General features: G+C 35.1%; 1 protein-coding gene across 4 annotated transcripts in view; it reads right to left on the bottom strand.

Moving 5' to 3' along the window:
* The window catches only part of CBWD1 (COBW domain containing 1), a 60,117-nt gene that overhangs the window by 22,008 nt on the left and 11,897 nt on the right, over positions 1–26,212 (bottom strand). For 2 of the 4 annotated variants that reach the window (XM_023213225.1, XM_023213226.1), the window contains exons 5-11: positions 25,061–25,157; positions 23,855–23,946; positions 15,460–15,519; positions 13,896–13,933; positions 8,009–8,055; positions 6,256–6,342; positions 3,229–3,273 (exon numbers count right to left, since the gene is read on the bottom strand). In XM_023213225.1, the coding sequence (XP_023068993.1) occupies positions 3,229–3,273; positions 6,256–6,342; positions 8,009–8,055; positions 13,896–13,933; positions 15,460–15,519; positions 23,855–23,946; positions 25,061–25,157 (466 nt within the window). The remainder of the gene's footprint in view (positions 1–3,228; positions 3,274–6,255; positions 6,343–8,008; positions 8,056–13,895; positions 13,934–15,459; positions 15,520–23,854; positions 23,947–25,060; positions 25,158–26,212) is intronic. The other 2 variants (XM_023213227.1, XM_023213228.1) reach the window with 1 other exon arrangement.

Here is a 26,212-nt window from a genome sequence, read left to right as displayed (position 1 = left end):
TAAGACTAAGGACAGGAGAGTGAAAACAAAGAGCCTTTTGGCTCTCCAAGGTGGGGCTGGAATTGCAGCTACTACTTAGGGATATTTTCCAATGGTCATCTCTTCAAACTCCAGTGAGTCTCACAAACAGCCAATCCAAGTATCCAGTATCTCCAATTGACAGTAGATAGCTCAGTAAATAGCTGAGCAAACGGCAATGATAGCTCAGTCTTGAACTCTAGAAATAAATTTCCAAATGCCTTCCCCAGTGGCACTTCAAACTCAAAAATGTTTACAAAACTAATCACATTTTCCAAACCTACTTCCACCACTACCCGACCTGTTGCTCCTCTTTCCTGTATTTCCTATACCTCAGAGATTAGCCCCACATTGAATCTACCTCCCAAGAGTCATATTGCTTTTAAAACCCTTCACTAACTCCTTGCTCCCTACCAAAGAAAATCCAAACTATGTAGCATGGCATTCAAGACCCTTTGTGGTAAGTTTTCTATCTCTTCAGTCATACCACTTTTTCTGTGCTACATAATACCAAGTTTTCTAGCCATTCTAAAATATTCAAAGGTCCCCGGAATACAAAATCTTCCTTATACCTGGAAAATGTCCCTACCCTCGTTCATCTGTAAAAGCCTTACTCATTATTTAAGACTTAGGTCAATGACTGCCTTCTCGGTCAATATTTTCCTGACTCTTTTTCAAGAAAAGTTGAGTAATCATTCCCTCTATTTTCCTATTATTATAGAACTCTGTGCTTTTAAAATTCTTGTATTTATATTAGTATCTAATATGTTGCCTTTTTGTTTGTTTGCTTCTCTGTTTCCCCCCAATGACTGATCTCCTTAAAGGCAGCTTTTGCCTTATCCATTGCTTAAATAGTCCTTAAAATGCTATGAAATGCATAGCAGGCAGTTTGTCAAATTAATTTAACTTATTATTGACCAACTGTGTTTTGGTTTTCCTCTGTTCAGTCCACTTACATTTCTAAAAATTAGGAAAAAGTCTAGAGAAGATTAAAATGACACATCTTCTCATCTTTTATTTCTATATCTGAAATCTGTGTGGTTCACTAGTACTTCCATTTGCTAGTAAATCAACTTAAGTCTTACCAATAAGACGATGCTACACACTATTCCTTTTCCTTACTCTTAACTACTCAAGGTGAGCCTTTTCCTACACATGCTTATAGCAGTTTATTGTCAGTACTTGTCAGCTACACGATAGTAAAAATTTTTAAGAAACAAACAATAAAACAAAACTTCTATAAGAGTGACTTTGACTATTTTGTGAATCAAATCTCCAGTTTTTTTTTGTTTGTTTGTTTGTTTGTTTTGAGATGGAGTCTCACTCTGTCGCCCAGGCTGGAGTGCAGTGGTGCAGTCTCAGCTCACTGCAAGCTCTACGCTCCGCCTCCCAGGTTCATGCCATTCTCCTGCCTCAGCCTCCCGAGCAGCTGGGACTACAGGCGCCCGCCACCACGCCCGGTTAATTTTTTTGTATTTTTAGTAGAGATGGGGTTTCACCATGTTAGCCAGGATGGTCTCAATCTCCTGACCTCATGATCCGCCCACCTCAGTCTCCCAAAGTGCTGGGATTACAGGCTGAGCCACCACACCCAGCCCAAATCTCCAGTTTCTAAACTGGTAAGCTCAAATTGCTATGCCTCAAGGAATTTGAGAGAATATTTAACGTAAGATTCAGGACCTAATAATAAGAATTCTACTCAGGACATCTGATCTTCATTGAAAAGGATTCTAATCCAACTTCAGTCCTCATAGCAAGGAAGTACTATTTCAGAAAGTCCCTAGATTCTCAGATGCATTGGCAACCTCCATACACTGAAGAAGAATTCACAGAAGATTTTAGTTACTTGCTCACTCATCCACTTGAAGTAACAAAAATCAATCACTGCATGTTTACTGTTCTATAATAAAGCAAATATTAGAAATAAAAGTTAGAAATGTCAAACTAAATTGTTACATAATAAACTAATCAAGATGAAACTTTTATTCAGGACATGGATATTTCCAAAATGAAAACAAAAGAAGAGACTTGACTGAAAATGTTTATAAACACGAATATTAAGAGAGAACCAAAGCTATTTATGACCATTATTTTTAAAAGCTTCTTTAAGTATTATGCACTTGTCTGTGTGACATTTTGTAAAGAAGAGAAAAATTAAGGAGAAATGAATTGTAGAACACTAACAGGAAGAAGACAGATACTGAGGAATGGCTCATGGTATAAATGAGATTATCAGAGACTTTCTACAATGGAATTTGAAATGTGGGGAGCACATTTGGTGTATAGTTGTAGAAGACTTACACTAAGGGCATTCTTCTGCTACCTCTACCAGCAGATGAGTGGCTCCTGAGAATGCATACCAAATTCCCCAGCTGTTCACATGCATATAAGCAGCTGCTGCTGTTGCTGCCTAACACTTAGGGCAGTCTGTCAGCACCTCTAATCTCTGCCATAGCAGACAAGCCACTCACCTAAGGCCTCTGCTGTACTTCCAAAGAAAGAATCTCTCAAGTACAGACTGAATTGAACTAGACTGCCAGCTGTGAGTCTCAGAGCTCCTGGCTGCCTGTTGCTGAGTCTATCAGCTGCTGAGCCTTTCTCACCAAAAAAAAAAAAAAAAATGAGTTTAACAAAATAACCCTGCACAGAAATTTTCTGAAATTAAGATAACATTCAATGGAAAACAGAGTTTAATCTACAGAAATACACTTCACAGATGTTTTAGGAACAGAACCTAAAGAAAATGAAAATCAAAATTTAATAAAAGAATTTGTCAGGAACTTCACGGTAAAATAAAGACTCCATGTATTTTTTGGCAACTATGAAACACTAAGAAAGCTTTTAAAATATTAAAAAGCCATTTAAAGACTTCAAATTAAGAGAAGATTCCTCAATATACTTCTTCAGATTTCTGTACTGAGTTATCCTCTTGAGTGTTTAGAAGTCTTTTCTTCCTCCTTAAGCAAACACTTACATAGTGTTATCATGGCTTTGTAATCTAAGTTTTAAAGACAGGCAAATGTGCTAGCTAAATATGCCAAACTAACTTATTAAGAGCATTCCAAATAACATTTTGGATCCAATTCTTTTTAAATGCACTTATGTCTTTCTTATATTAGAATCAAGTGTATTTGTCAATTACTTAATGTTTATTATTAATAACTAAAATGATTTGTTGTTAGTATATTAGGAATAGCTTTTTAAAAGTACCTTGATCTCTGTGTTTCTAAGATTTGTCCTAGTCCATTTATGGATCTGAAATAAATAATAAATGAGGAAGACAAAGTTTAAAAGTAAAAATTAACTTTTTAAAAAAGTATACAAAGTACATTATTTCTAAAACAGGAAATAAGCATACACAAATACATCTGTGTTTATTTATTAAAAATATTTAAAAAAATTAAAAACAGAAAAACAAAACTTGCTTTAAAAATAATTATGATTTTCCTTCAAACCATAAATCACATATATTCCATTCATACATCAATAAAACGTATATACAAAACTTCGCACAACTGTCAGATTAAGGGCTACTTTGTGATTAATAAAAAGATGCTTCACTTTAGAAAAAGTCATTCATAAGTAGTCAGTTATCCTAATGTTCTTAAAAATGAGTAGATACTCAAAATTTTTACGGTGGTCACTTTCTTCCTCAGGCATACATAGTAGAAATGGCTATATACACACTAAAAATAAAAACCTGGTTGTAAGTGGCTTTGCCCCCAGCCTGTCCTTAGTATTCACAGTAATTCTAAGTCACACATCCCAGGTTCCTTTATAGAATAACCTCTTCAGTTCCCTAACTAGGCTCTCTACCCATTATGCCTGTTCTCCCTCTTTTGATACTATAAAATATGGCTTTGTACGGCACCAAAAGTACCTGTTAAAATCTTTTCAACACACTTTATACTTCATCTATATCTTTTCCATTGTCTATCATCAATCGTCAATTCTCTATCATGAATTCAATTGTCTTTAGGGTTACTTACCCAAGATTCTTGCTACTTGTTCAAATTTGTTCTCATGAGTAAGGCTTCCTACATATAATGATTCTGAGGCAAGTCTCTCCACTATTTTACAAAATTCTTAATCTTCTTTTTTGAATACACTCTATAGTCTGATGGCTATTCCCTCTCAAACATGTTTACCTTTTATCAACTCCCCAAATATGATTCTGAGTCAGTCACAAGTCTGATATAAAGGGAGGGTAAAAGCCAAAAGGGTGTGTAATTTATCAAATTGCTTCTTCCAAATTCATTTCTAGTACTGTTAACAAGCTGGCTAATAGTCAATATTGTCAGTGTCAGAGATTTAGCTTAGGTCTCTATAAGGATATAAATGCCAAGTAATAATCATCATTCCTTTTATGCCAAAAACGTTTGCTAAATAGATTGTGTTCTTCTTAGCAATCACAATGGTGCACAAGATTTTTGAAGAGAAACAAGATTAGAAGACCAGTGTCAAAAAATGTAAAAGCAATCTTCATTCATCACTTTCACCTTTTCAAAATCAGCCATCTTTTTCTTTCTTACCTTTTTTACTATACCTTGAACTTACTATGTAAGCTAAGAAAAAAATTACATAATAATAGCTAACAGAGCACTTACTATGTGTCAGTACTGTGCAAAGTTTACCAACATTGTCTCATGTAATACTCAAAACAAACTTATGATAGGCATTATGCCTTTTACAGAGGAGGCTTTAAAAGGGTAAACAAGCTCCCTAAGACAATGAGAAACAGACCAAGGATTAGAACCCAAGCAGATTCCAAGGTCCGTGTGATCTTCAACACGATGCAACAATACCTACCCTTCACATGGAGACATTATATTTTGTTTATAGTAAAGTTTAAGGACTTTACTATTAAAATAAGATGAAATATGTGGAAAAAATATGAATTTCTTTCTTCCACAATCATTAATCATTGCAAATAATCTAATGAGCCTTACCTTTATTGATTCAATTTATCATATGTACTATATGAACTGAGATGACAGATTCAAAATCTGATGTCAGTAGAACTTACAAATACTAAGAATAGTAATTTTGAGGCATCACGCTCAAAGCATTGTACACATTAAAGATAACCAATAATAATAGCTACCAAATGTCTCTCTGTATAGGGCTTTTGTTAGTTCAGGTCTTACAAAATAATTCAAAACAAAGTGCCTGAACTATAACCTCATTTGAAAAGTCCATCTTTGTTTTCAAAAGGAATGGGAGTCTCCAGAACAGTCAGCAAAATGACTGTTAGCACGTATTTGAGCATCATTCATATTGTCCTGATTGTCCTATGCTGATCTGCCTTGGCTATGGACAAAGAAGATATTAAAGCAAGCTGGGGCTGGGCGCGGTGGCTCACGTCTGTAATCCCAGCACTTTGGGAGGCCGAGACGGGTGGATTACAAGGTCAGGAGATCGAGACCATCCTGGCTAACATGGTGAAACCCCGTCTCCACTAAAATACAAAAAAAACTAGCCTTCAGTCTAAAGTATAAAGAAAATTATACTTCAGGCGTGGTGATGGCCACCTGTAGTCCCAGCTACTCGGGAGGCTGAGGCAGGAGAACGGTGTAAACCCAGGAGGCGGAGCTTGCAGTGAGCCGAGATCGCGCCACTGCACTCCAGCCTGGGCAACAGAGCGAGACTCCATCTCAAAAAAAAAAAAAAAAAAAAGCTGGAAGACAAGGCATGGTTGACAGTTAAGGAAGATGAAGTCAATGAGAGTCCAGGGAAAAGTGAGACCACTTGAGTCAGGGAAGACTTCACATAGGCGTGGGGGAGAGACAGAATAGGCTCTATAGAATAAATTAAAAAAAAAAAAAAAAACAGAACAAGAAAGAATTCAAAGATTGGCAGAGTGAGAATATATTATGAGTAAAGACAGGAAGTGGCAGGGTGCATCCATGGGAAAGTGAATTAACCATCCTGGGTAAAGTTAGGGAAGGCTGACATTAGGAAAGAGTCAAAGAGAAGACAGGAGAAGAAGGATGGAGTGAGAAGACCCTGAATATCAGTCTATTAACTATAAACTATATTCTGCAAGCACTGGGGACTAATTTTATGCATTACTATTTATATAACAATTAGCCATCAACAATATATGTGATTCCCTAATGGTTCTTGAAGCAGGTCAACCTTGTACCTTAAGTTTCTACAGAGCAACAATCAGAGTAAAAAATATTCTGTGTATACAATATGGATCTGTAGGCACTTAACACACTTATCATTTTGTACCTAATTGTCATTCTTAATTTCTTTACATCTTCTTCTGGAACCAAGTCTGTTTTATTGATGAGAATGATATCTGCCAAAGCAACTTGCCTAAAATAGCAAACAAAAAGAAATATTAAGAAATTTAAAATAACATACACACATGCAGATTAATACATCAAAAGAGAAATGTTAACAAATTAAAAATAAATAAATTAAACACCTCATGTAGATCAATGTATCAGTTAAGAATTACATAGTGCTCTATAGGAGTGATTCAGTTTACTCCTAATCCGCTAATTTTTCAATGGGAATGAACTGCATTCATTACTATACAAGTTCAGATTTCACATTACCCATTCGCAAAGTATTTACTAAGTTCTCTTACTTGCTACTCTTGTGCTACACAGATAAGTCTCAAAAAGTTTACAATCAAAAGGATGATTTTAAACTCATAATTTTCTTTGTGAAGAAAAGCATAAAATTCAGATATCCAATATGGTGAAAATAAGAAGAGTTTATGTACTAAAATACTGTAATATTTACCAAAATTTTCAAAGACATAGAATAAGTTCACTTAATACTAAAAAACCTATTAAACAGGTTTTCTGAAAATTATACTTCAGAGCTGGGCACAGTAGACCACACCTATAGTCCTGGCTACTTAGGAGGCTGAGGAAGGAGGATCTCTTAAGCCCAGGAGTTCAAGTCCAATCTGGGCAACATAGCAAGACTCCATTTCTTAAAAAAAAAAAGCTATACTTCAGAAGATGTATCAGGATATTGCAAAAATTTCTTCTTTATCACTATAAATATGCTGTATATTATCTCCGCAAAGAATCCAGTTGACTGAATGCTAGATAACAAAGTAGATGATAATAATCAGAAGCTCTATTTTTCCTTAACAGGAGAGTAAAACTGGAAATTCTTTCAATTTTCCTTAATTATTCAGGGTCTTATGCTTTATCTCAAAGAATACAACTAAATTCTCAAAACTAAATTAACTTTAGTTCACTGAAAAAGCAGGTTTCAATAGTATGTACATCACAAATCCAATTTTGCTATTTTCTATTTGGCTTATTTATATTTTCTATAATAACCATATTTTCATAAGGAAAAAAGTTACAAAAATACTTAAGTTAGGCCGGGCGCAGTGGATTCATGCCTGTAATCCCAGCACTTTGGGAGGTGGAGGCGGGTGGATCACCTGAGGTCAGGAGTTCAAGACCAGCCTGGCCAACATGGTGAAACCTCATCTCTACCAAAAAAAAAAAAAAGAAAAAAAATACAAAAATTAGCTGGGCATGGCGGCGGGTGCCTGTAATCCCAGCTACTTGCGAGGCTGAGGCAAGAGAATAGCTTGAACCTGGGAGGCAGAGGTTGCAGTGAGCCAAGATCTGCTGCACTTCAGCCTGGGTGACAGAGTGAGATTCTGTCTCAAAAATAATAATAATAATTATATATATATATAAATCTTCAATCCCAAAGAAATTGTGTAACAAAAAAATTTTTTAAATGTTAATATTTCCCGAGTTCCTCAAAATTACAGAACTCCTGTGTTCAGCATTCACTTTATGCTACGACAAAAATGATTTTAAGTAAAAGTTTAGTTATCAGATCATTATAAATAGATAGCAATAATTCAACTATGGGAAAAAAGAAAATAAATTTTCCTTGACTATGTTTTAAAATTTCTTAGTTTGTTTTTGGTTTTCACCTTAGTGATTTTTCTCTTTACAATTAGCCAGTGATCAATATATACTTTAAATATGAATACCTAGTAGCTTCATTGGTAAGGCCATCAGGTTTCTCTTCTGTTAAATGCTAAACAAAATAAAGTTTGAATAAAGTTACTATAATACAATAAAAAATCTAATGTCAACACAAAGGATTTTACTTTAGAGACATCTTCTTGCATCTAATAAAAATTTCAACATGTTCTGTTACTGAGTACACAAATTCAAAACTAAATTTTCTAGCTGAAAGCATTTTTCTTCCCCATTTGCAATTTTTTTCTACAACTGAACCTGTAGGGTTTTATAGGCGGAGGAAGAGGGTTTAGGATTTCATACTCCTGACTTTTTCTTTCACTTACAAGGAAAACCCCTTTGATTCACATAATGTCATAAAAACACAGAAGATTAGTTCAGATTTTAGGTATTTTCCTTCTTACAAAACAGTTCTTGTTCTAAATATTCATTATTACTTATTTAAAAAAAAAAAGGATAACCACTGAAATATAGTTTCTTAGAATCTAATATACCTCCCTTCTCCCCAGCCCACAATCATGTACCACATGAACTCAGTACTAGGCCTTTCAAACACCCTAGAAACAAATAAGTGGTCAGAGGGCTGATTCAGCTCTGATTCTAGCCTATAAGCAGTTTATCATTTAGAAACCCATACTTGCTAATCTGGCCTCTCAGTGTAACCATTTATTTTACTGACCTCTCCAGAGTCAGGCTAACTCCAAAAAATATTTTGACACAGACTTAGAGCCCATGTGGTAGTTTTCATCTCTCTGGAGGCAAGGTTTTTTGTGTTTCTTTTTTTTCCCCCCTCATAATCCTGTTTACATCCCTAAAGTCATCAATGTCACAAGCTTCTTCTCTGGGAAATTACATTTTTACCCTCATTACCTCAAACCTCAATAGAGGTTCCCTGTCACAATAAAAAGCTGGCTGCTGAGGTTTAGAGGCAACTAGATTATAGTAATACTCTATATTTGAAGCCAACTTTACAAATGAATTAAATCCTTGAATTTAACTTTATAAATTATATATATTTTCTCATTTAGCTTTCATAACAATTATGAGAGAAGGATATTTTCATTTATAAAGGAAGAAACTAAATCTAACATCCTCCTCATCACAGAATACTATATTTTATATACAATCACAGGGACTTTTTTTTTTTTAATTGAACACACACCCATCAAGTAAAATGAACATAATTATAAAGTCTTTGTGAAAACTTTCATGTCACATCAAATAGTCTGTGTACAATGCTACACAAAAGTTAATAATCATATATCAGAGCCAAGCCCGTTTCATAACTCATGGGGAGATGATCATTAGGAGTATCTGAAGAGTTTGGAACCTAAGAGCAAGCAGGTAATAATTTTATTTAACAAGCTTGATTAGGTCTATAGAAGAAACATTTTTTCCTTCTAAAAGTTTAGCAAATTCTATTTTGAGGAAAACAAAACTGAAATAAAATCATGGCAATGATACTTATACTTCAGGCAAAATCTTGTTCAACTGCATACCCACTCTGCAATTACGGAAGTCACAGAACTTGGCAAGTATTGTATCAAAAATCATTCCATGCCAAAAGACCAAGTTTTTTTTTCATAATTCATCTTGGCCTGAGGCTACAACAAGTCCTATTGTTATATACTCTGCCTCTAGATAGTAAGGCTGTTAACAGACCTTGGAATGGTGCCTGGCACACAGGCTCAACAAATATTTGTTGAATGAATTGTAGTTAACACCTCCTGTTGTGGGGATACACAAAAGATGTTACATGAAAAATGCCATATAACATGCAGCAACAAATCTCTTCCCATTTAACAGTAAATCTACTTAACAGATATATTTTTGGCAAGGCATCAGCCTCTGAATTATCCTATAGTACTGAAAGTCTTTTCAAACTGAAATATTTTTCAAGATATTATATTATTGATCTTATGGAAGTATTTTTAACATATGAAATTGGGTCTACTTGGCTATGAATTTGTGAGGCATAAAAATGATATGACAGAAGAATTACAGATTTGTTTTTGCATTTCCATGCCTAAATGTAACTAATAAAATGGTAGTTTCACATGGTAATGTACAATGTTTTAAATGTATTTACCTCTCCAAAATATTAGAATTCTTCACTCAAAGCTAACAGTGGTAGACTAATGTTTTACTACCTCCAGGCAGTCAGAAAGTATCAAATACAAAAATAAATGAAAATCACCCCAAATGAAAGCCTGCCAATATTTACAACTCTATTAAAATTCTATGTAATCATATACAATTATAGCAGAAGGGATAAATGTTCTCTCCTACGCACATAGGAAAACTATACAAACATTTAAAAAAATAAGTGCATACTAACATTTATTTTCTTTAGACATCAGCCCTGCATTTCCCTCATATGACTTCCTACCTTCCCAAGTCAAACTCTGCAAAAAAGTATAAAACCAATGTCTTCTATTCAAAAGAACATTCTCCAATAATACATTATATACCATTTGGTCATTAAGTCAGACAACTTTCATTTATAAAATAAAGCAAAATGGAAATTTTGGCATTCTATTCACCTGTATAAGTAAATGCAGAAAAAATTTTTGCAAAATATTTTTAAAATATTTTATATTACATAGATGTCCAAATTATTCCTTATCTCTGCTTAAGAACTATGGCTTTTGCTTATATATCAAAAAAGACAAAAATAATTTTGGTACTAATTAATCCAACATATTCAAAAGGCTAAGGTTCAAAACCCCAATTTAACTTACCACAAAAAACACAGGAAATTAAAAGGGAGTGGTGTGACATGTTGGTCAAAGAGTACTAAGTTTGTTATGCAGGATGCATAAGTCATGGAGAGCTAATTAGAGCATGATGACAGTAGTTAATTCTATTGTATACTTGAAATCTGCTAAGAGATAGATCTTAATTGTTCTTACCAGCCCCTCCCCCCCCAAAAAATGTGAAGTGATGGATATGTTAACTAGTTCGATTGTTTTATAATGTAATTCACACATTGTATACCTTAAATATATGTAATTTTTACTTGTCAATTATACCTCAATAAATTTGGGGGGGTTAGGGAGAGAAACAAAGGAACTCTCTGAAATAACACCACTGTAGACATAACTTCATGAAGGGCTTCAGAGTGTCCTTTTCTGCAGAAATAAAGAAAGAAGCTGGACCGAAAAAAGAGAAAGAAAGAAAAGAAAAAACTTATCTTCAAACTCACTGGCTGTGAAAGAACACTACTGTTGACCAGAGTGGAAATAAATCTAGTGTCAAAAATGTCTGGTGTCATTTTTAAAACGCAGCAGCCGGAAGGAACTATTTCTTTCAAATGGATTGGTTACAGACCTAACACTATTTTAGTTTTTAAAAAATTATTGCATAATATCAGTCTATTTATTGTTCTGGCCTTTTCCAAGCCAACTGTTTTCTGACTGAATTGTTTCAACAGATTGTGCAATATAACAGAGGAACCAAGAAGAAACCTCTCACTTGACCTTTTCTGGGTAACTTCATTCATTGCTTCTATTGCATTAAATGCTGTCACATTTGTAGAACTGAAAAGAACAACGTCAGTAGCCTGGGTGTCAAGTCCTGAGAATAGAGAGCTGTCATTTTAAGTTGTCCAATTCCTTGCCTATGATTAAAAAATGAATATTTCAGATCAATGGGTGACAATCCCATTAGAGTGATACCCCATGATATCAATTACCACTTCAGTTTCAATTTGGCTGGCCGGCCACAGGGTACCATTTCTCAGCTTTACTTGTGATGGGCTGGCTCTGTGAAGCATGACATTCTTAAATTGCTGCCCATTATCCAAGTGTCATTACTTGTACTGCCTCAGAATTCTCTGAATCACAAGCAGCTACTGAGGTCAAGCTTTGCAACCAGAGGAATTGGACAAGTTGGAAAATTCTTTACATCAAGGCAAAGTTATTTATCTGGCATCCGACTTAGAAAATCTAAAGTTTCCATTATCCTGACAGTGTGTCAGTTTTGTGTAGGTATATTGATTTAATAATTTAAGAGGTTTTCTCAAGGTGGCAGGAGGTTAAACGTTTACTGTGTTTGCATTATTCAGAATGTTGCTTTGTTTTTTTGGCCTCAATCATGCTGATAATAGATTCTATTGAACTCTTTTCCATACTCAGCTATACATACAAAATTATTCCTATAATCATAAAATACATAAACAGTTTGACTTTCAGCATGGCATTTTAAGTCTATAAAAAAAAAGTCTTAGCAGTTATCTGTCACATAGGTATATCATATTTTGTAATAAATTTATGGAAGAGATAGATTCAAACATGTCTATAATAAACACTCAAAATAAATAACTTGGGATTTTTTGCTACCTCCATAAGCATTTTGCAAGAAATACGATTTCCAACAGTCATTGGAATTTTTCTGAGTGAAACTGTAATACTGTATTTGGGATCATTCTTTGATTCTTACATTATATTCATAAATTCATAAATTGAGATTTTAAACTCTAAAAAAGTTGTCTTCCAAGCTTTTCAAATTAGGGCACTCTATCAACGAGGGAGAGAAGGCCCAGAGAAGAGGTATTGGTAACTATTTGACAAACCTGACATATCCCCTAAGAGCATAATTTCAGCAAAGATTTGGGGGAAAAAAGCAAACTTAAACATTAACAAGTTCAGGCCAGGCGCGGTGGCTCACGCCTGTAATCCCAGCACTTTGGGAGGCTGAGGCGGGTGGATCACTTGAGGTCAGGAGTTCATGACCAGGCTGGTCAACATGGTAAAATCCCGTCTGTACTAAAAATACAAAATTAGCTGGGTGTGATGGCGTGCACCTGTAAACCCAGTTACTCAGGAGGCTTGAGGTTTCGCTTCAAGGGAATCGCTTGAACCTGGGAGGTGGAGGTTGCAGTGAGCCAAGATTGTGCCACTGCACTCCAGCCTGGGCAACAGAGTGAGACTCTGTCTCAAAAAAAAAAAAAAATTAACACGTTCAGATACATTATGAGGTTGGATACAAAACAGACACAAATTTTTTAACACTGAATTTAAACTTCTAAGAACTTACTGCTTTGGGCCCTATCCATATGCTCAGATTGGGACCAAGTCAGTGGGTGGGATAATTTCATTCTCTTCTGCCTTTAGTGGTATTTCACTTGGGGAGTTGAGAAATATTACTTTACTGTATGTAACAACATACTTTTAAAGATCTTACTAAATGCACTTTATAAATTAAACTTTATTTAAATGTATTTAAGGACCTTAGAAGTTAACAAAAACATTCATAGCAGGATGTCTTTTACACTTGATCTTAGCCAAAAGACCAAGAAGCAATGCAAGATGCCTTTTAATGGAGAGAGTCTTCTTACTAATCCTATGTATATATCCTAATTTTCTTCAATATGTAGTTTTTAAATTTTAAGTTCCAGGGTACATGTTCAGGATATGCATACATAGGTAAACGTGTGCCATGGTGGTTTGCTGCACCTATTAACCCATCACCTAGGTCTTCAATATTTTTAAAAAACTCATTTCCTGTGTGTGTTTAATAGCAATTTAACAAGAAAAATAAGATCTCAGATGCTTTATCAATCTCAGTTTCTTCTATGGAACAGAAAAACTTATCAATATTGGAGTTGAATCCTTGTGAAGAGTTATACATACTAAACTCTATCCTAACCCCATATGCTTATTACAAATTATAATTCCAAATTTTATCACCAAATCAAACTCAGAGTAATAGACAAGAAATATTTAACACAAACTAGTAATTAAAACACAAATTTCACCTATTGCTCAGGGTATATTTTTGAAGAAAGTTTTTGTTAAAGAAAATTTCAGATATAAACATAAAGAAAATTAAACAATCAACCCCCATATTCCTAGCTCTCAACAATGAGCCACTCATAGCAGTCTTTCAACTTACTTTTAATCCATATTTTGAATCCACAATAGTTATGATACCTACAAAGGAGAAAACATTTTAATCACCTTTTTTTTAAAAAAAGTGTTTATTAATATTTGTGCAACCACACTTGAGAATGAAAATTAAAACTAACCTATTTCAGTTCACAAATACTACTCAATAAAACAATGTACTGTTTTTCTCTTGCCAGTGCTGCCATTTAATTAAATTCCAGTAATAAGTCAATGCATTTCAAGTATGTACTGAGTGGCTAGAATTATTTTAAGGCACTAGAGAAGATATCAAACAAATAAAAATTTTAAATTAAATAAATATGAAAAATAAGATTTCCTTGGCACTGAGAAAGCTTATAATCCAAAATATAAGTCAAATTTCATAACATAGTCAAATGTGGTAAGTACTTAAGACAGGTTATTTCTAGTCTATTTTCACATAATCAAAATCAAGATTTTCTTAACATTTAAATTATTGCCTAAATAATAAGACATCTTAGGATACCATTCCTAACATCTCTCACCAAATCCAAATCCAACTCATAAAAATGTTTTACATAACATATGCCTAAGTTTCCAGACTACCAATTCATTTAGCAATCTCTGAATACATGCTAATAACAACAGAATGAGTTTAATTATGCCTAAGGAATTCAACCAGTTACATGCCATATATATTAGAGCTCAATGATGGGGCCCATTTAATAATTCTTAAATTTCTTAATGATTCTTAGTTTTGAAAAAGAAAAAGACTGGTTTTTAAAAACGTGAAAAAGGGAAAGAGAAAGGGAGAAAACATAGTTGCTTAACTAAGAAAGATTCTATTTTAAATGAAAGCATATCATTTATAAGTTTATAAAGTAGACTGCCCAAAAGTGTTAAGGTAAATAAAGTAAGGGAGGAGTATTTAATTCTTATCTTCAAGAGAAAATAAGAGCAAAAATACGATCTTCATATTGCCTGGCAGATTAAAATAAAAGACTCTAATATTATAGTAAGTACATAAATCAAACAACAGAGGATACAGAAAATCCTCTTTTTTTTTTTTTTTTTTTTTTTTAAACAAAACCTTAGCAGAAGCACTAAATTGGGAGTTGAGTGACATCCAGTTCCACCACTGTCAGGTTTTTTAATCTATATGAACACAGACTTCATCATTAAATTAAAGTGTGAAAAGAACAACAATGCAAGGAATTAAAGTTATAATATGAATGAACAACAATAAGCTTAACCATAAAGATTTTACTTAGGAACAAAAGAGGCAGGGTGTGTTGGCTCATGCCTGTAATCCCAGCACTTTGGGAGGCCGAAGCTGGCGGATCACCTGAGGTCAGGAGTTCAAGACCAGTCAGGCGAACATGGCAAAACCCCGTCTCTACTAAAAATTCAAAAATTAGCCAGGCACAATGGCACGCCAGCTACTCGGGAGGCTGAGGCAGGAGAATTGCTTGAATCCGGGATGCAGAGGTTGCAGCGAGCTGAGATCATGCCACCGCACTCCAGTCTGGGCAACAAAGCAAGACTCTGTCTCAAAAAAAAACAAGAAAAAAGAAAATTGTTTTTTAACTTACCATCAAGATAAATATCACTCCCTAATTCAGCATCAACCCAAAACATAGAAGCCACTGCACCTGAAAATATATAATATTCATCAAATAAAAATATTTCTTAACACTGAGAAACATGATTCTATCCATGTTTTAATTTGCCCTGATGAAATTAACAGGTAAACATGTATCTTCTTATGGAAATTATAGTGATAGAAACTTTAACTATTTATAGCAAAAGGGAATTATAGCGATAGAATCTTTTACTATTTATACCCATTCCATTTCTATCCCTCTTGTTATTTCCTTTAAAAGAGACTAACTTTTACCACATATAAACAAAACATCATTCTTCTACCGATGCCATAATAATAACAGATATTATCAAACAATTTAAGCAGTATGGCTTTGTGCACATCAGACTTATTTTTATTTTCTCATCTCTTTAATATGATAATCATTCAGATCATAAACAGTGAATTATCACTCTAAAGGAAAAGGAAAACAAAACATAGATAATTCCAAAATCACTTGTCCAAAAAAAATTTACTTGTAATCTGTGTAGAACTATAAGTAAAATTATATACTCTATGGCATTACTAATTATTTCTCACACTATTTATTTAGTACTGTATAAAAACCTGGCTCTGAGGAAAAACTATTCCTAAATAATAAATTAAAACTTGTTTTTGACAGAAACTGGTTCAGTACCAAACCACATACCCTGATTAGTATGCCATAACACAAGAAAAAGCAAACTGACAGCAAGGAAAGTATTTGATTTTTCAAAGCATCATAGGCCCAGTTAGTGACAGGGCTGTCTAAAAGAATGAGTGTAGGAGAAAAACAAGGATAATCAAACTCATTCCAATGTCTAAAGCTGTCCACCTACTCTGACAAGATGTGGTCCCTCAAGCATTACTCTGTGTCAACAATGAAATACCTGTCAGCTGTTTACAGTGATTACTCATGCAAGATATAGCAAGGGCCACAAGATCTAATGGTTTCCTGATAACTATTGATTTTTTTCCCAAAAACTTAATAGTTTTCCAATTTGACTCAAATAGGATTTGTGAGTAACAGGGGCTGAATCAATGTCCGTTCTTTTCAAGGAAATTACTTTACCATGACAATTATTTAACTGAGAACTGGAGAGTGTCAGTCTCCGAAATGGGAAACAACTGAATTGCCAATAAGAATTTTGTTCACTTTCTTGACTAAAACACGATTTTAATTAATGAGGGGGAAGAATTAAATCTACTATATCACTACTCCAAACAATAAGTCATTTAAAAAAGCATTATTTTTTTCACTCAGTAAAATATCTAACACACATAAATCATTTTGTAATTCTAAAAAATTCATTGATTTTTATTCTAATAAATAGTTCATAAATCCTACTGTTAATATTTGCCTCTTAAGTTGAAATGTAAGAGTGTATTAATGCTTTTTTGTAAAACTGGTATTTATCTTTGATATAATACTTGCCAGACTATACAAGAAAGATCTATTTAAAATTTGGATGTAGGTATTTAGGAGGAGGAGTAAAGATGAATGAACAAAATTGATCAATGGCTCTCAAACCAGGGTGCTTTTCTCCCCAGGGAATATTTCACAATGTCTGAAGATGTTTTTGGTTGCCTTAACTAGGGGAATACTACTGGCATCTAGTGGGTAGAAGCCAGGGATGTTGTTAAATATCCTACTCTGCACAGGGCAACCTCCTCACAACAAATAATTATCCAACCCAAAGTTATTTGTGCTGATGTTGAGCAAATCTGAACTAGATTTTAGAATCTCCCTTCTTCAAAATCTAATAAAACAAAAAATAAAAATAAAAAATAAAACAAAAAGGCCAACATTTTATTAGCAGCAACCAAATATAAAAGGGCCTGCCAAAAATTTTGAAGCCTGATAGTCAAAATAAGCAACAAAGTTATGTGTGACTGATGGTCATTCCCAACTCTACCCCGACCTCCAATAAGAGGTTGTAGGGAAATAATTTACAAAATCCTAAACACTTACCAGAAATACATTCCAAAATGGCAAAAAGTAGAGCCAAGGAATGAATAAGCAATACAGGGAAAAGTCAACAAAAAAACTTCCAGAGTAAGTTTTAACCATCTCCACGCTTTGGGAAGGAGAAGGTCAGGTCACATTCTAGGGCTCAGAGCAAAGAGAAATGAGAGGTCTGAGGCCGAATGATGTCCCCATACAAGGCATAGGAATTTTATTCATAAGCAGTTGGGTAGAACCAAGAGGGAAATACTTGGTACTTCAAGAGAGCAGAGCCTAAAAGCCACATTGCCCCATCTGGCTCTCTCAAACACCACTTTTCCCTTCTCTTTCCCTCCACTCCAACAATATATAGCTTTCAAACTAGGGTTCAGGAGAAAAACAAACTTGGGTAAGGAGAGTGGAGTATTACAAATATTTCCCATCAGCACCACATATAAGTTCTCTCATATCAAGAAGAAACATGTATGCATATGTATTACAGCCTGACAAAAAGAAACACACACATACAGGGAATAAAAGGCAAGAAAGAACAAAAAATGAAGAAATGAATAGGGCACACAAGGGGCAAAAAACCCATTCTGGAAGGATACATAACCCAAAAAAAACTAAAGAAAATTCTGAGCAACTTCATCATAATAAAGAACTTAAAAACAATACAACCCTATAAAAACAAGCTCAAAAGCAAGAAGCAGCAGAATAAGATGAAAATGCGTTTGTAGTGCTAAAGAAACTTAGAGCCTATATAACACAATGACTTAACCAATTAATTCAATTAAAATATCAAAAACAGAACAGACACTGGAGAAAACAGAATTATTAACAAAAAGAGAGACTTCAGATGATCACAGTAAATGCAAAGGTAAAAGACAAATCAAAGCAATTAGAATACATACGGAGAACAAAAGAAATTTCAGTATTAAAAAACTGGTGTCATGAAGTAGAGGATCCAATAATTTGACCAAAAAAAAAGTATTCATGGTAATAAACAAGGAAAATGTTCTTAGAAGAACTAAGGGCAATAGGAAAAAATGATTATAAGTGACACTTAGGTATATCTTGTTTATATTACTGAATTTCAAAAATAAAGAAAAAACTCTCAGGTATTTTAGATTTAAAACAACAACAACAACAACAAAAAACAAGCAGCTTCAAGGAGGGAGGGGGGAAAATCAGACTTTTCTACAGTAACACTAGATGTCCCAAAATAATAAAACAGTGACCACAAAGTTCTAATGAAAGTGTTTCCAAACAAAATTACCTCCTGGCAAGTTGTTTTTCAGGAATGAAAGCAATAGGCAGACATTCTTAAGCATTAAAGAAAACAGCAAGCATTGAAACTCAGAGACTCACAAATTCTTCCAAATAAAAGGAGAAAACAATGGACAAAGAAATCCAGCTAATCAAACACTAGGAGATTATGGAACAACATTTACAGAGTTGAGGGGGAAAAAAGTGTGACTGATAAATTTTATACCTAGCCAAGTAATCCTTCAAGTAATATAAAAACAAAAGACAAATATTTTCAACAAATGAAGTGTGTAAGAACCCAAAGAATGCTGTACCTGTAACTTGAAAAGATTGCCTGACAACGAAATTCAATCAGGAGATGGAATAACTCAGAAATGGAGAAGCAACAGTACTGGTAATGAGCACCAAAACTATTAAAATATAGAACGAAAAGAATTATGACAGAACCATGACAACATAAAGAATATGATCAACATAAAACTAGGCCAATTAATCCACTACAATGGCCCCTAAGTGTTCAAGTGAAAGGAACAGTCACCCGTTTCTCACTTTAAATCAAGAGTTAGAAATGGTCATGCTTAGTGTGGAAGTTATGTTAAAAGCCAAGAGAGGCCAAAAGCTAGGTCTCTTGAGCCAGTTAGCAAACTTGTGAATGCAAACAAAAAGTTCTTGAAGAAAATTAAAAGTGCTACTCCAGTAAACACACAAATGATAATAAAACAGCCTTATTGCTGATATGAAGTGGTCTGGATAGATGATCAAACAAGCCACAACATTCCTTAAGCCAAAGCCTAATTCAGATCAACCCTAACTCTCTTCAGTTCTATGAAGGCTGAGAGAGGTGAGGAAGCTGGAGAAGAAAAGTTGGAAGGTAGCAGAGATTGGTTCACAAGATTTAAGGAAAGAAGTCATGTCCATAACATAAAAGTGCAAGGGAAAGCAGCAAGTGCTGACACAGAAGCTGCAGTAAGTTACCTAGAAGATGTAGCTAACATCATTCATGAAAGTAGCTACAGTAAGCAACAGATTTATTTATTCATTCATTCATTTATTTATTTATTTATTTATTTGAGATGGAGTCTTGCTCTGTCGCCCAGGCTGGAGTGCAATGGCTCAATCTCGGCTCACTGCCACTTCCACCTCCTGGGTTCAAGCCATTCTCCTGCCTCAGCCTCCCAATTAGCTGGGATTATAGGTGCCCACCACCACGTCAGGTTAATTTTTGGTATTTTTAGTAGAGATGGGGTTTCACTATGTTGGCCAAGCTGGTTTCGAACTCCTGAATTCGTGATCTGCCCACCTCGGCTTCCCAAAGTGCCGAGATTACAGGCGTGACCCACCGCACCTGGCCAGCAACAGATTTTCAATGGAGATTAAATGGACTCCTTTTGGAAGAAGATGCCATTTAGGACTTTCATAGCTAAAGAGAAGTCAATGCCTAGCTTCAAAGATTCAAAGGACAGGCTGACCCTCTTGTTAGAGGCTAAAGCAGCTGGTGACTTCAAGTTGAAGCCAATAATCATTTACCATCCTGAAAATCTTAGGGCCATTAAGAATTATGCTAAATCTCCTCTGCCTATTTTCTATAATAAAGCCTAGATGACAGCACATCTATTTACAGCATGGTTTACTGTTTACAGTATGGCTTATTTTAATCCCACCATTGAGATCTACTGCTTAGGAAAAAAAAAGATTCCTTCAAAATATTATTGCTCATTGACAACGCACCTGATCACCCAAGAACTGTGATGGAGATGTACAAAGGAGATTAACGTTGTTTTCATGCCTTCTAACACAACATCCATTCTGCAGCCCACTGATCGAGGAGTAACTTTGACTTTCAAGTCTTATTTAAGAAATATATTTCATAAGGCTATAGCTGCCATAGATAGTGATTCCTCTGATGGATCTGGGCAAAGTAAATTGAAAACCTTCTGGAAAGGATTCATCATTCTAGATGCCATTAAGAACATTTGTGATTCATGGGAGATCAAAATATCAACATGAATAAGAGTCTGAAAGATGATTCCAGCCCTCACAGATGATTTTAAGGGATTCCAGACTTCAGTGGAAGAAATAACTGCAGATGTGACGGAAACAGCAAAAGAACTAGAATTAGAAGGGGAGTCTGAAGATGTGACTCAATTCCTGCAATCTCATAAGAAAATTTTAACTAATGAGAAGTTGTTTCTTAGGGACGAGGAAAAAAACGTGGTTTCTTGAGATGGAATCTACTGCTGGTGAAGATGCTATGAACACTGTCAAAATGACAACAAAGGATTTAAAATATGACAGAAGTTTAATTGATAAAGCAGGCTTTGAGAGGACTGACTCCAATTTTGAAAGAAGTTATACTGTGGGTAAAATGCTATCAAATAGCATCATGTGCTAAAGAGACATCTTTTATGAAAGGGAGAGTCAACTAATGCAGCAAACTGCATTATTATCTTATGAAATTGCCACAGCCACCCCAACCTTCAGTAACCACTACCCTGACTGGTCAGCACCCTAAACTGTGGCAAGACCCTCTACCAGCAAAAAGATTATGACTTGCTGAAAGCTGAGATGATTGTTAGCATTTTTTAGCAATAAATATTTTTAATTAAGGTATGTTTTTTAGACAATTCTATTACACATTTAACAGACTACAGTACAGTATAAACACAACACAGCTTTTTTTTTTTTTTTTTTTTTTTAAGAGATGGGGTCTCATGCTGTCATCCAGGCTGGAGTGCAGTGGTACAATCATGACTCACTGCAGCCTCAAACTCCTGTCAAGTGATCCTCCCAAGTAGCTGGGACTACAGGCCAAAACGCATAACTTTTATATCCAATGGGAAACAAAAACATGTGTGTTACTCACTCTATTGTGACATTCAGTTTACTGTAGTGATTCCTGCGGTATGGCTGTACAGTATAAGAATCACCTGAAGGGCTTATTAAAACAGCTTGCTAGACCCCCTCCCTTAGAGATTCTGATTCAGTAGATCTGGGTTGGAGGTCAAGAATTTAGGTTTCTTTTTTTTTTTTTTGAGACGGAGTCTCGCTCTGTCGCCGAGGCTGGAGTGCAGTGGCCAGATCTCAGCTCACTGCAAGCTCCGCCTCCCGGATTTATGCCATTCTCCTGCCTCAGCCTCCCGAGTAGCTGGGACTACAGGTGCCCGCCACCTCACCCAGCTAGTTTTTTGTATTTTTTAGTAGAGACGGGGTTTCACCATGTTAGCCAGGATGGTCTCGATCTCCTGACTTCGTGATCCGCCTGTCTCGGCCTCCCAAAGTGCTGGGATTACAGGCTTGAGCCACCGTGCCCGGCCAAGAATTTGCGTTTCTAACAAGCTCCCAGCTGAGGCTGAGGCTGCCTGCCATTCAACATACTACCAAGTAGCACTGGCATAGAGAGATCCCCGGAATAAAATTTACCTACTTGTGTGTGTGTGTATGTGTGTGTGTATATATATATATATATGTGTATATACATACATAGACAGTCTTGCTCTGTCGCCCGGACTGGAGTGCAGTGGTGTGATCTTGGCTCACTGCAACCTCTGCCTCTCAGCTTTCAAGCTTTCTGGTGCCTTAGCCTCCTGAGTAGCTGGGATTATGGCGTGTGCCACAATACCTGGCTAGTTTTTGCATTTTCAGTAGAGACTAGATTTCACCATGTTGGCTAGGCTGGTCTTGAACTCCTGGCCTCAAGGGATCCACCTGCCTCGGCCTCCCAAAGTGCTGGGATTACAGGTATGAGCCACCATGCCCAGCCCCTACTTGTATATCACAATAGTGAGATGATTACTTTTCAACTTTCTTCTTTGTATTTTTTAGGTATTTAAATTTTTTTTACAATGAATGTTCCATCTTTACCCAAACAATAAAATCATTATTGTAAAGAAAGTTAAAAGCAAGAAACATTAACATTTTTTATAACTACAATTTGTAGAAAAGCTTTCTCTGTGACCTTTAGTTTTTCTTTCTTCCTCTGAAAAGTTGAATCACTTTAAACTCTCTCAAAAGTATCGAGTTTTTGTCTATAAAGTGGCAAAACTGGCTATGATGAAATAAACTGATATTTGCTATTTCTAATAAAAAGCATACAATATATTTTTCTTTCTTACCAGATTCAAATAATATTTAACACCAACATATTAGTCTGAGTCCTATCATCACTCAGATTTATCAGAAAGGTACGAAAAATCCATGTCTACTATAAGGACCAAAATAGCCTAATTCAATACTACTCTGTAAACATGGGGATGATGTTATTATGTAATTGTTTTAAGTACAATAACCACTGATCACATCTGAACCCTCAGGATACTTCAATATTTCTTTTGGATAACTATGACCTGTTAGTAAATTACCCCCAAACACTTTAATATAGTTTTACAAATCGCCCCAATGCCAGAGACCCAGATTAAAAAATAATAATAATGGTATGGGTGAGATTCACAGAACAAGCACTAACTGTTATGCAAACTGAAAATAAAGATTTTATCTAAAAGTTATTTGGGGAAAATAAGCAGATTTTATCAAGAATTGGAGCTTGGTAAGAAGGTAACAGAAACCCATTGTTAGAAACAGGTTGACTCTGTGCAGCTTTCCATAGTAGAGTTTAGAGTTTCTTGTCATGATTCCCTTATCAATGCAGTCTAATAACTACTTACACAGCACTTACATTGTATCAGGTATTATAAGTAATCTACAGATGATTTAAAGTATATGGGAGGATGTGCATAGGTTATAGGCAAATACTACACTACTTTATATAAGGGACTTGAACATTCATAGATTTTGGTATCCTCAGAGGTCCTGGAACTAATACCCCATGGATGCCAAGGGACAACTATACTCAGAGGTAGAACGTCTCTGCTTTTCCTACATGTCTATATTTTTAACAACTTCTGTTCTTACAAATAATCCTAAGTCAATCAATAAAACTTCAAATTCTATTAACAGCTTAAAAGTACCAAACAATACTCTGACCATTCATTCATCTGCCAAAGAAAATGGCAACTGAGTACTTTTCCTCTTTTAAACCAAAAAAAGTTTTAACCCTAAGGAAAGCTTTAATACTCATTTTAGATATTCCTCTAATACATCTATTTATAATATATCACAGAACTATATTCTGGTTATTAATAATCTCACTTCTTACCAGGATCTGCTAATCCAGTGGTCTCTAACAGTATGTAATCAAATTTCCCCTTCTTCTGCATCAAATTCTCAATAGCTCTAAGGCCATTGTCCCTGGAGAATACCAAAACATAATTTACAGTTGATTACCTAAATAGTTTGAAGTGATTATTATACACATTTTAAAATATATTCAACAACTCAAGAGTATCCTTAGAAATGTGAAAATTTAACTCACTACTAACCTTCTAACAAAATGTCTGTCCCATATTTACCAGTGAGAAAACAATAGATGCATATATATAATAGGTAAAAAGAAATCATATACATAATACTTTATTAAAATTAAAAGCAGAGGAAACTTTATCTGACCAAGTCAGTATCTTTTTATAGCTTTATGAAATTTTAAAAAACCAATATCCAAAATAATGATAAAATTTATTAACTACAGTAGTTTAATATAATAGCTAAAGGGACACTGATATTATATACCACTTAATTCTATTTTGCATTAGGATACAAGGTTTTAATTTATCTTTTTTCTTATTTTATCAAAAGTGAAGGAAAATACTTAATAGATTACATTTTGGTTGTTCAAGAGTCTGTTATAATTTCATCCTTGCCAATACATTTGAAACAAAGTCAAATACCTAAGGGGGTAAATGATGCCGAAGAGATTTAATTCACCAGAATAACAAAATTAACAACACAAGCAATCATTTTTATAATTCATTCAACAAACACTTGAGTGCTACTATGTGTTGGGTAACTCTTCTAGGGTCTATGGTAGACTAGTGAACAGACACTGTTCTTGGAAACTTAACTAGTGGAACACAATGTAAGGTTTTTCTCTTTTTTGATAGTCATTTACTTTTTGTTTTTATAAGGTTGAACACTTGGAAATATGACCAATGACGTATTAATTCCGAATAATCATTTTTTACATAGGAGACTTTCATGCACTAGAGATTAATTAAATAAGCCCTGACATCAAAAGCAATAAAAACTCAATAAAAGGACCAAAACATTAGAGCAGATAGAGAAGACAGCAAGAAATACTTCAAGAAAATGCTTCCTAATAAGTTTATTTTCTATAAACTTTCTATTTGTTTGAAAATACAATGAAGCAAACTGTGTAAATTCAGTTAAATTACTCAAGAAAATTAAAGCTGGAAATATAATCTAAACATTTCTAGTAAACCATGTACATAGTAAACACATTCCTCACTTCACTGAACAGCAGAGGCAACCGTTCCGAAGTTCCAGCCACTCTTCATAGAGCTCTCCACCTTGGCTGACAGCTAAGGATTTCTCCAGCGCACTTCCTAGAATAATGAACAAACAGCACTCTTTCGCTTATGTTCATTGGCCAACAAAAAACAAAGATAAGGATAACTCAATAATGGAGATTTTAAAGCAGAAACAGAATTTTATAACATGTTTTTTCATTTTATTCATGCGGTCTCAATATCTAAATTACAGTACACTATTTTAGCTTTTATTTAAGATGACTTAAGCCCTTAAAAAGACACATCCTAAACTGATAAACATACCTACTTCCTCCTCAGGCCTCTTACTTGGCCACCCCCATTTCTTAATAAAGTAGCTATCTTGAAGGCATTTTTTTCTTGTCCAGGGTAAACCTTCTAAATAAACTAGTATGTTTTATATATTGGGCTTTGTATGCCCTTCAACCTCTTAAGAGATTGCCTTATCTATCTTTTTCTTTTCACTCTTCTTCTAAATTGTTTCTGTTAGACAAACGGCTGAATATTCCCAATGAGTAAAATCCCTAGTTCATCTTGAGGAAGCTTTTTTGCCAGTGTATCATGTGCTCATTTAAAAAATAAACTTATAGGGAGGCCGAGGCAGGCGGATCAGGAGGTCAGGAGATAGAGACCATCCTGGATAACACGGTGAAAGCCCGTCTCTACTAAAATTACAAATAATTAGCTGGGCATGGTGGGGGGCGCCTGTAGTCCCAGCTACTCGGGAGGCTGAGGCAGGAGAATGGCATGAACCTGGAAGGCGGAGCACGCAATGAGCTGAGATCGCTCGCACCACTGCACTCCAGCCTGGGCGACAGAGCGAGACTCCAAAAAAAAAAAAAGAAAAGAAAATTAAACTGATAGGCTGGGTGCGTGGCTCACGCCTGTAATTCCAGCACTTTGGGAGGCCGAGGCGGGCAGATCATCTGAGGTCCGGAGTTGGAGACCAGCCTAGCCAACATGGGGAAACCCCATCTCTACTAAAAATACAGAAATTAGCCGGGCGTGGTGGCGGGTGCCTGTAGTCCCAGCTACTCAGGAGGCTGAGACAGGAGAACTGTTTGAACCTGGGAGGCGGAGGCTGCAGTGAGCCAAGACTGTGCCACTATACT

This window comes from Piliocolobus tephrosceles, chromosome 14 (assembly GCF_002776525.5).
Source record: "Piliocolobus tephrosceles isolate RC106 chromosome 14, ASM277652v3, whole genome shotgun sequence".
NCBI lineage: Eukaryota > Metazoa > Chordata > Mammalia > Primates > Cercopithecidae > Piliocolobus > Piliocolobus tephrosceles.
The sequence above is the reverse complement of the archived record's forward strand: the minus strand, read 5'-3'. Positions and strand labels throughout refer to the sequence as shown.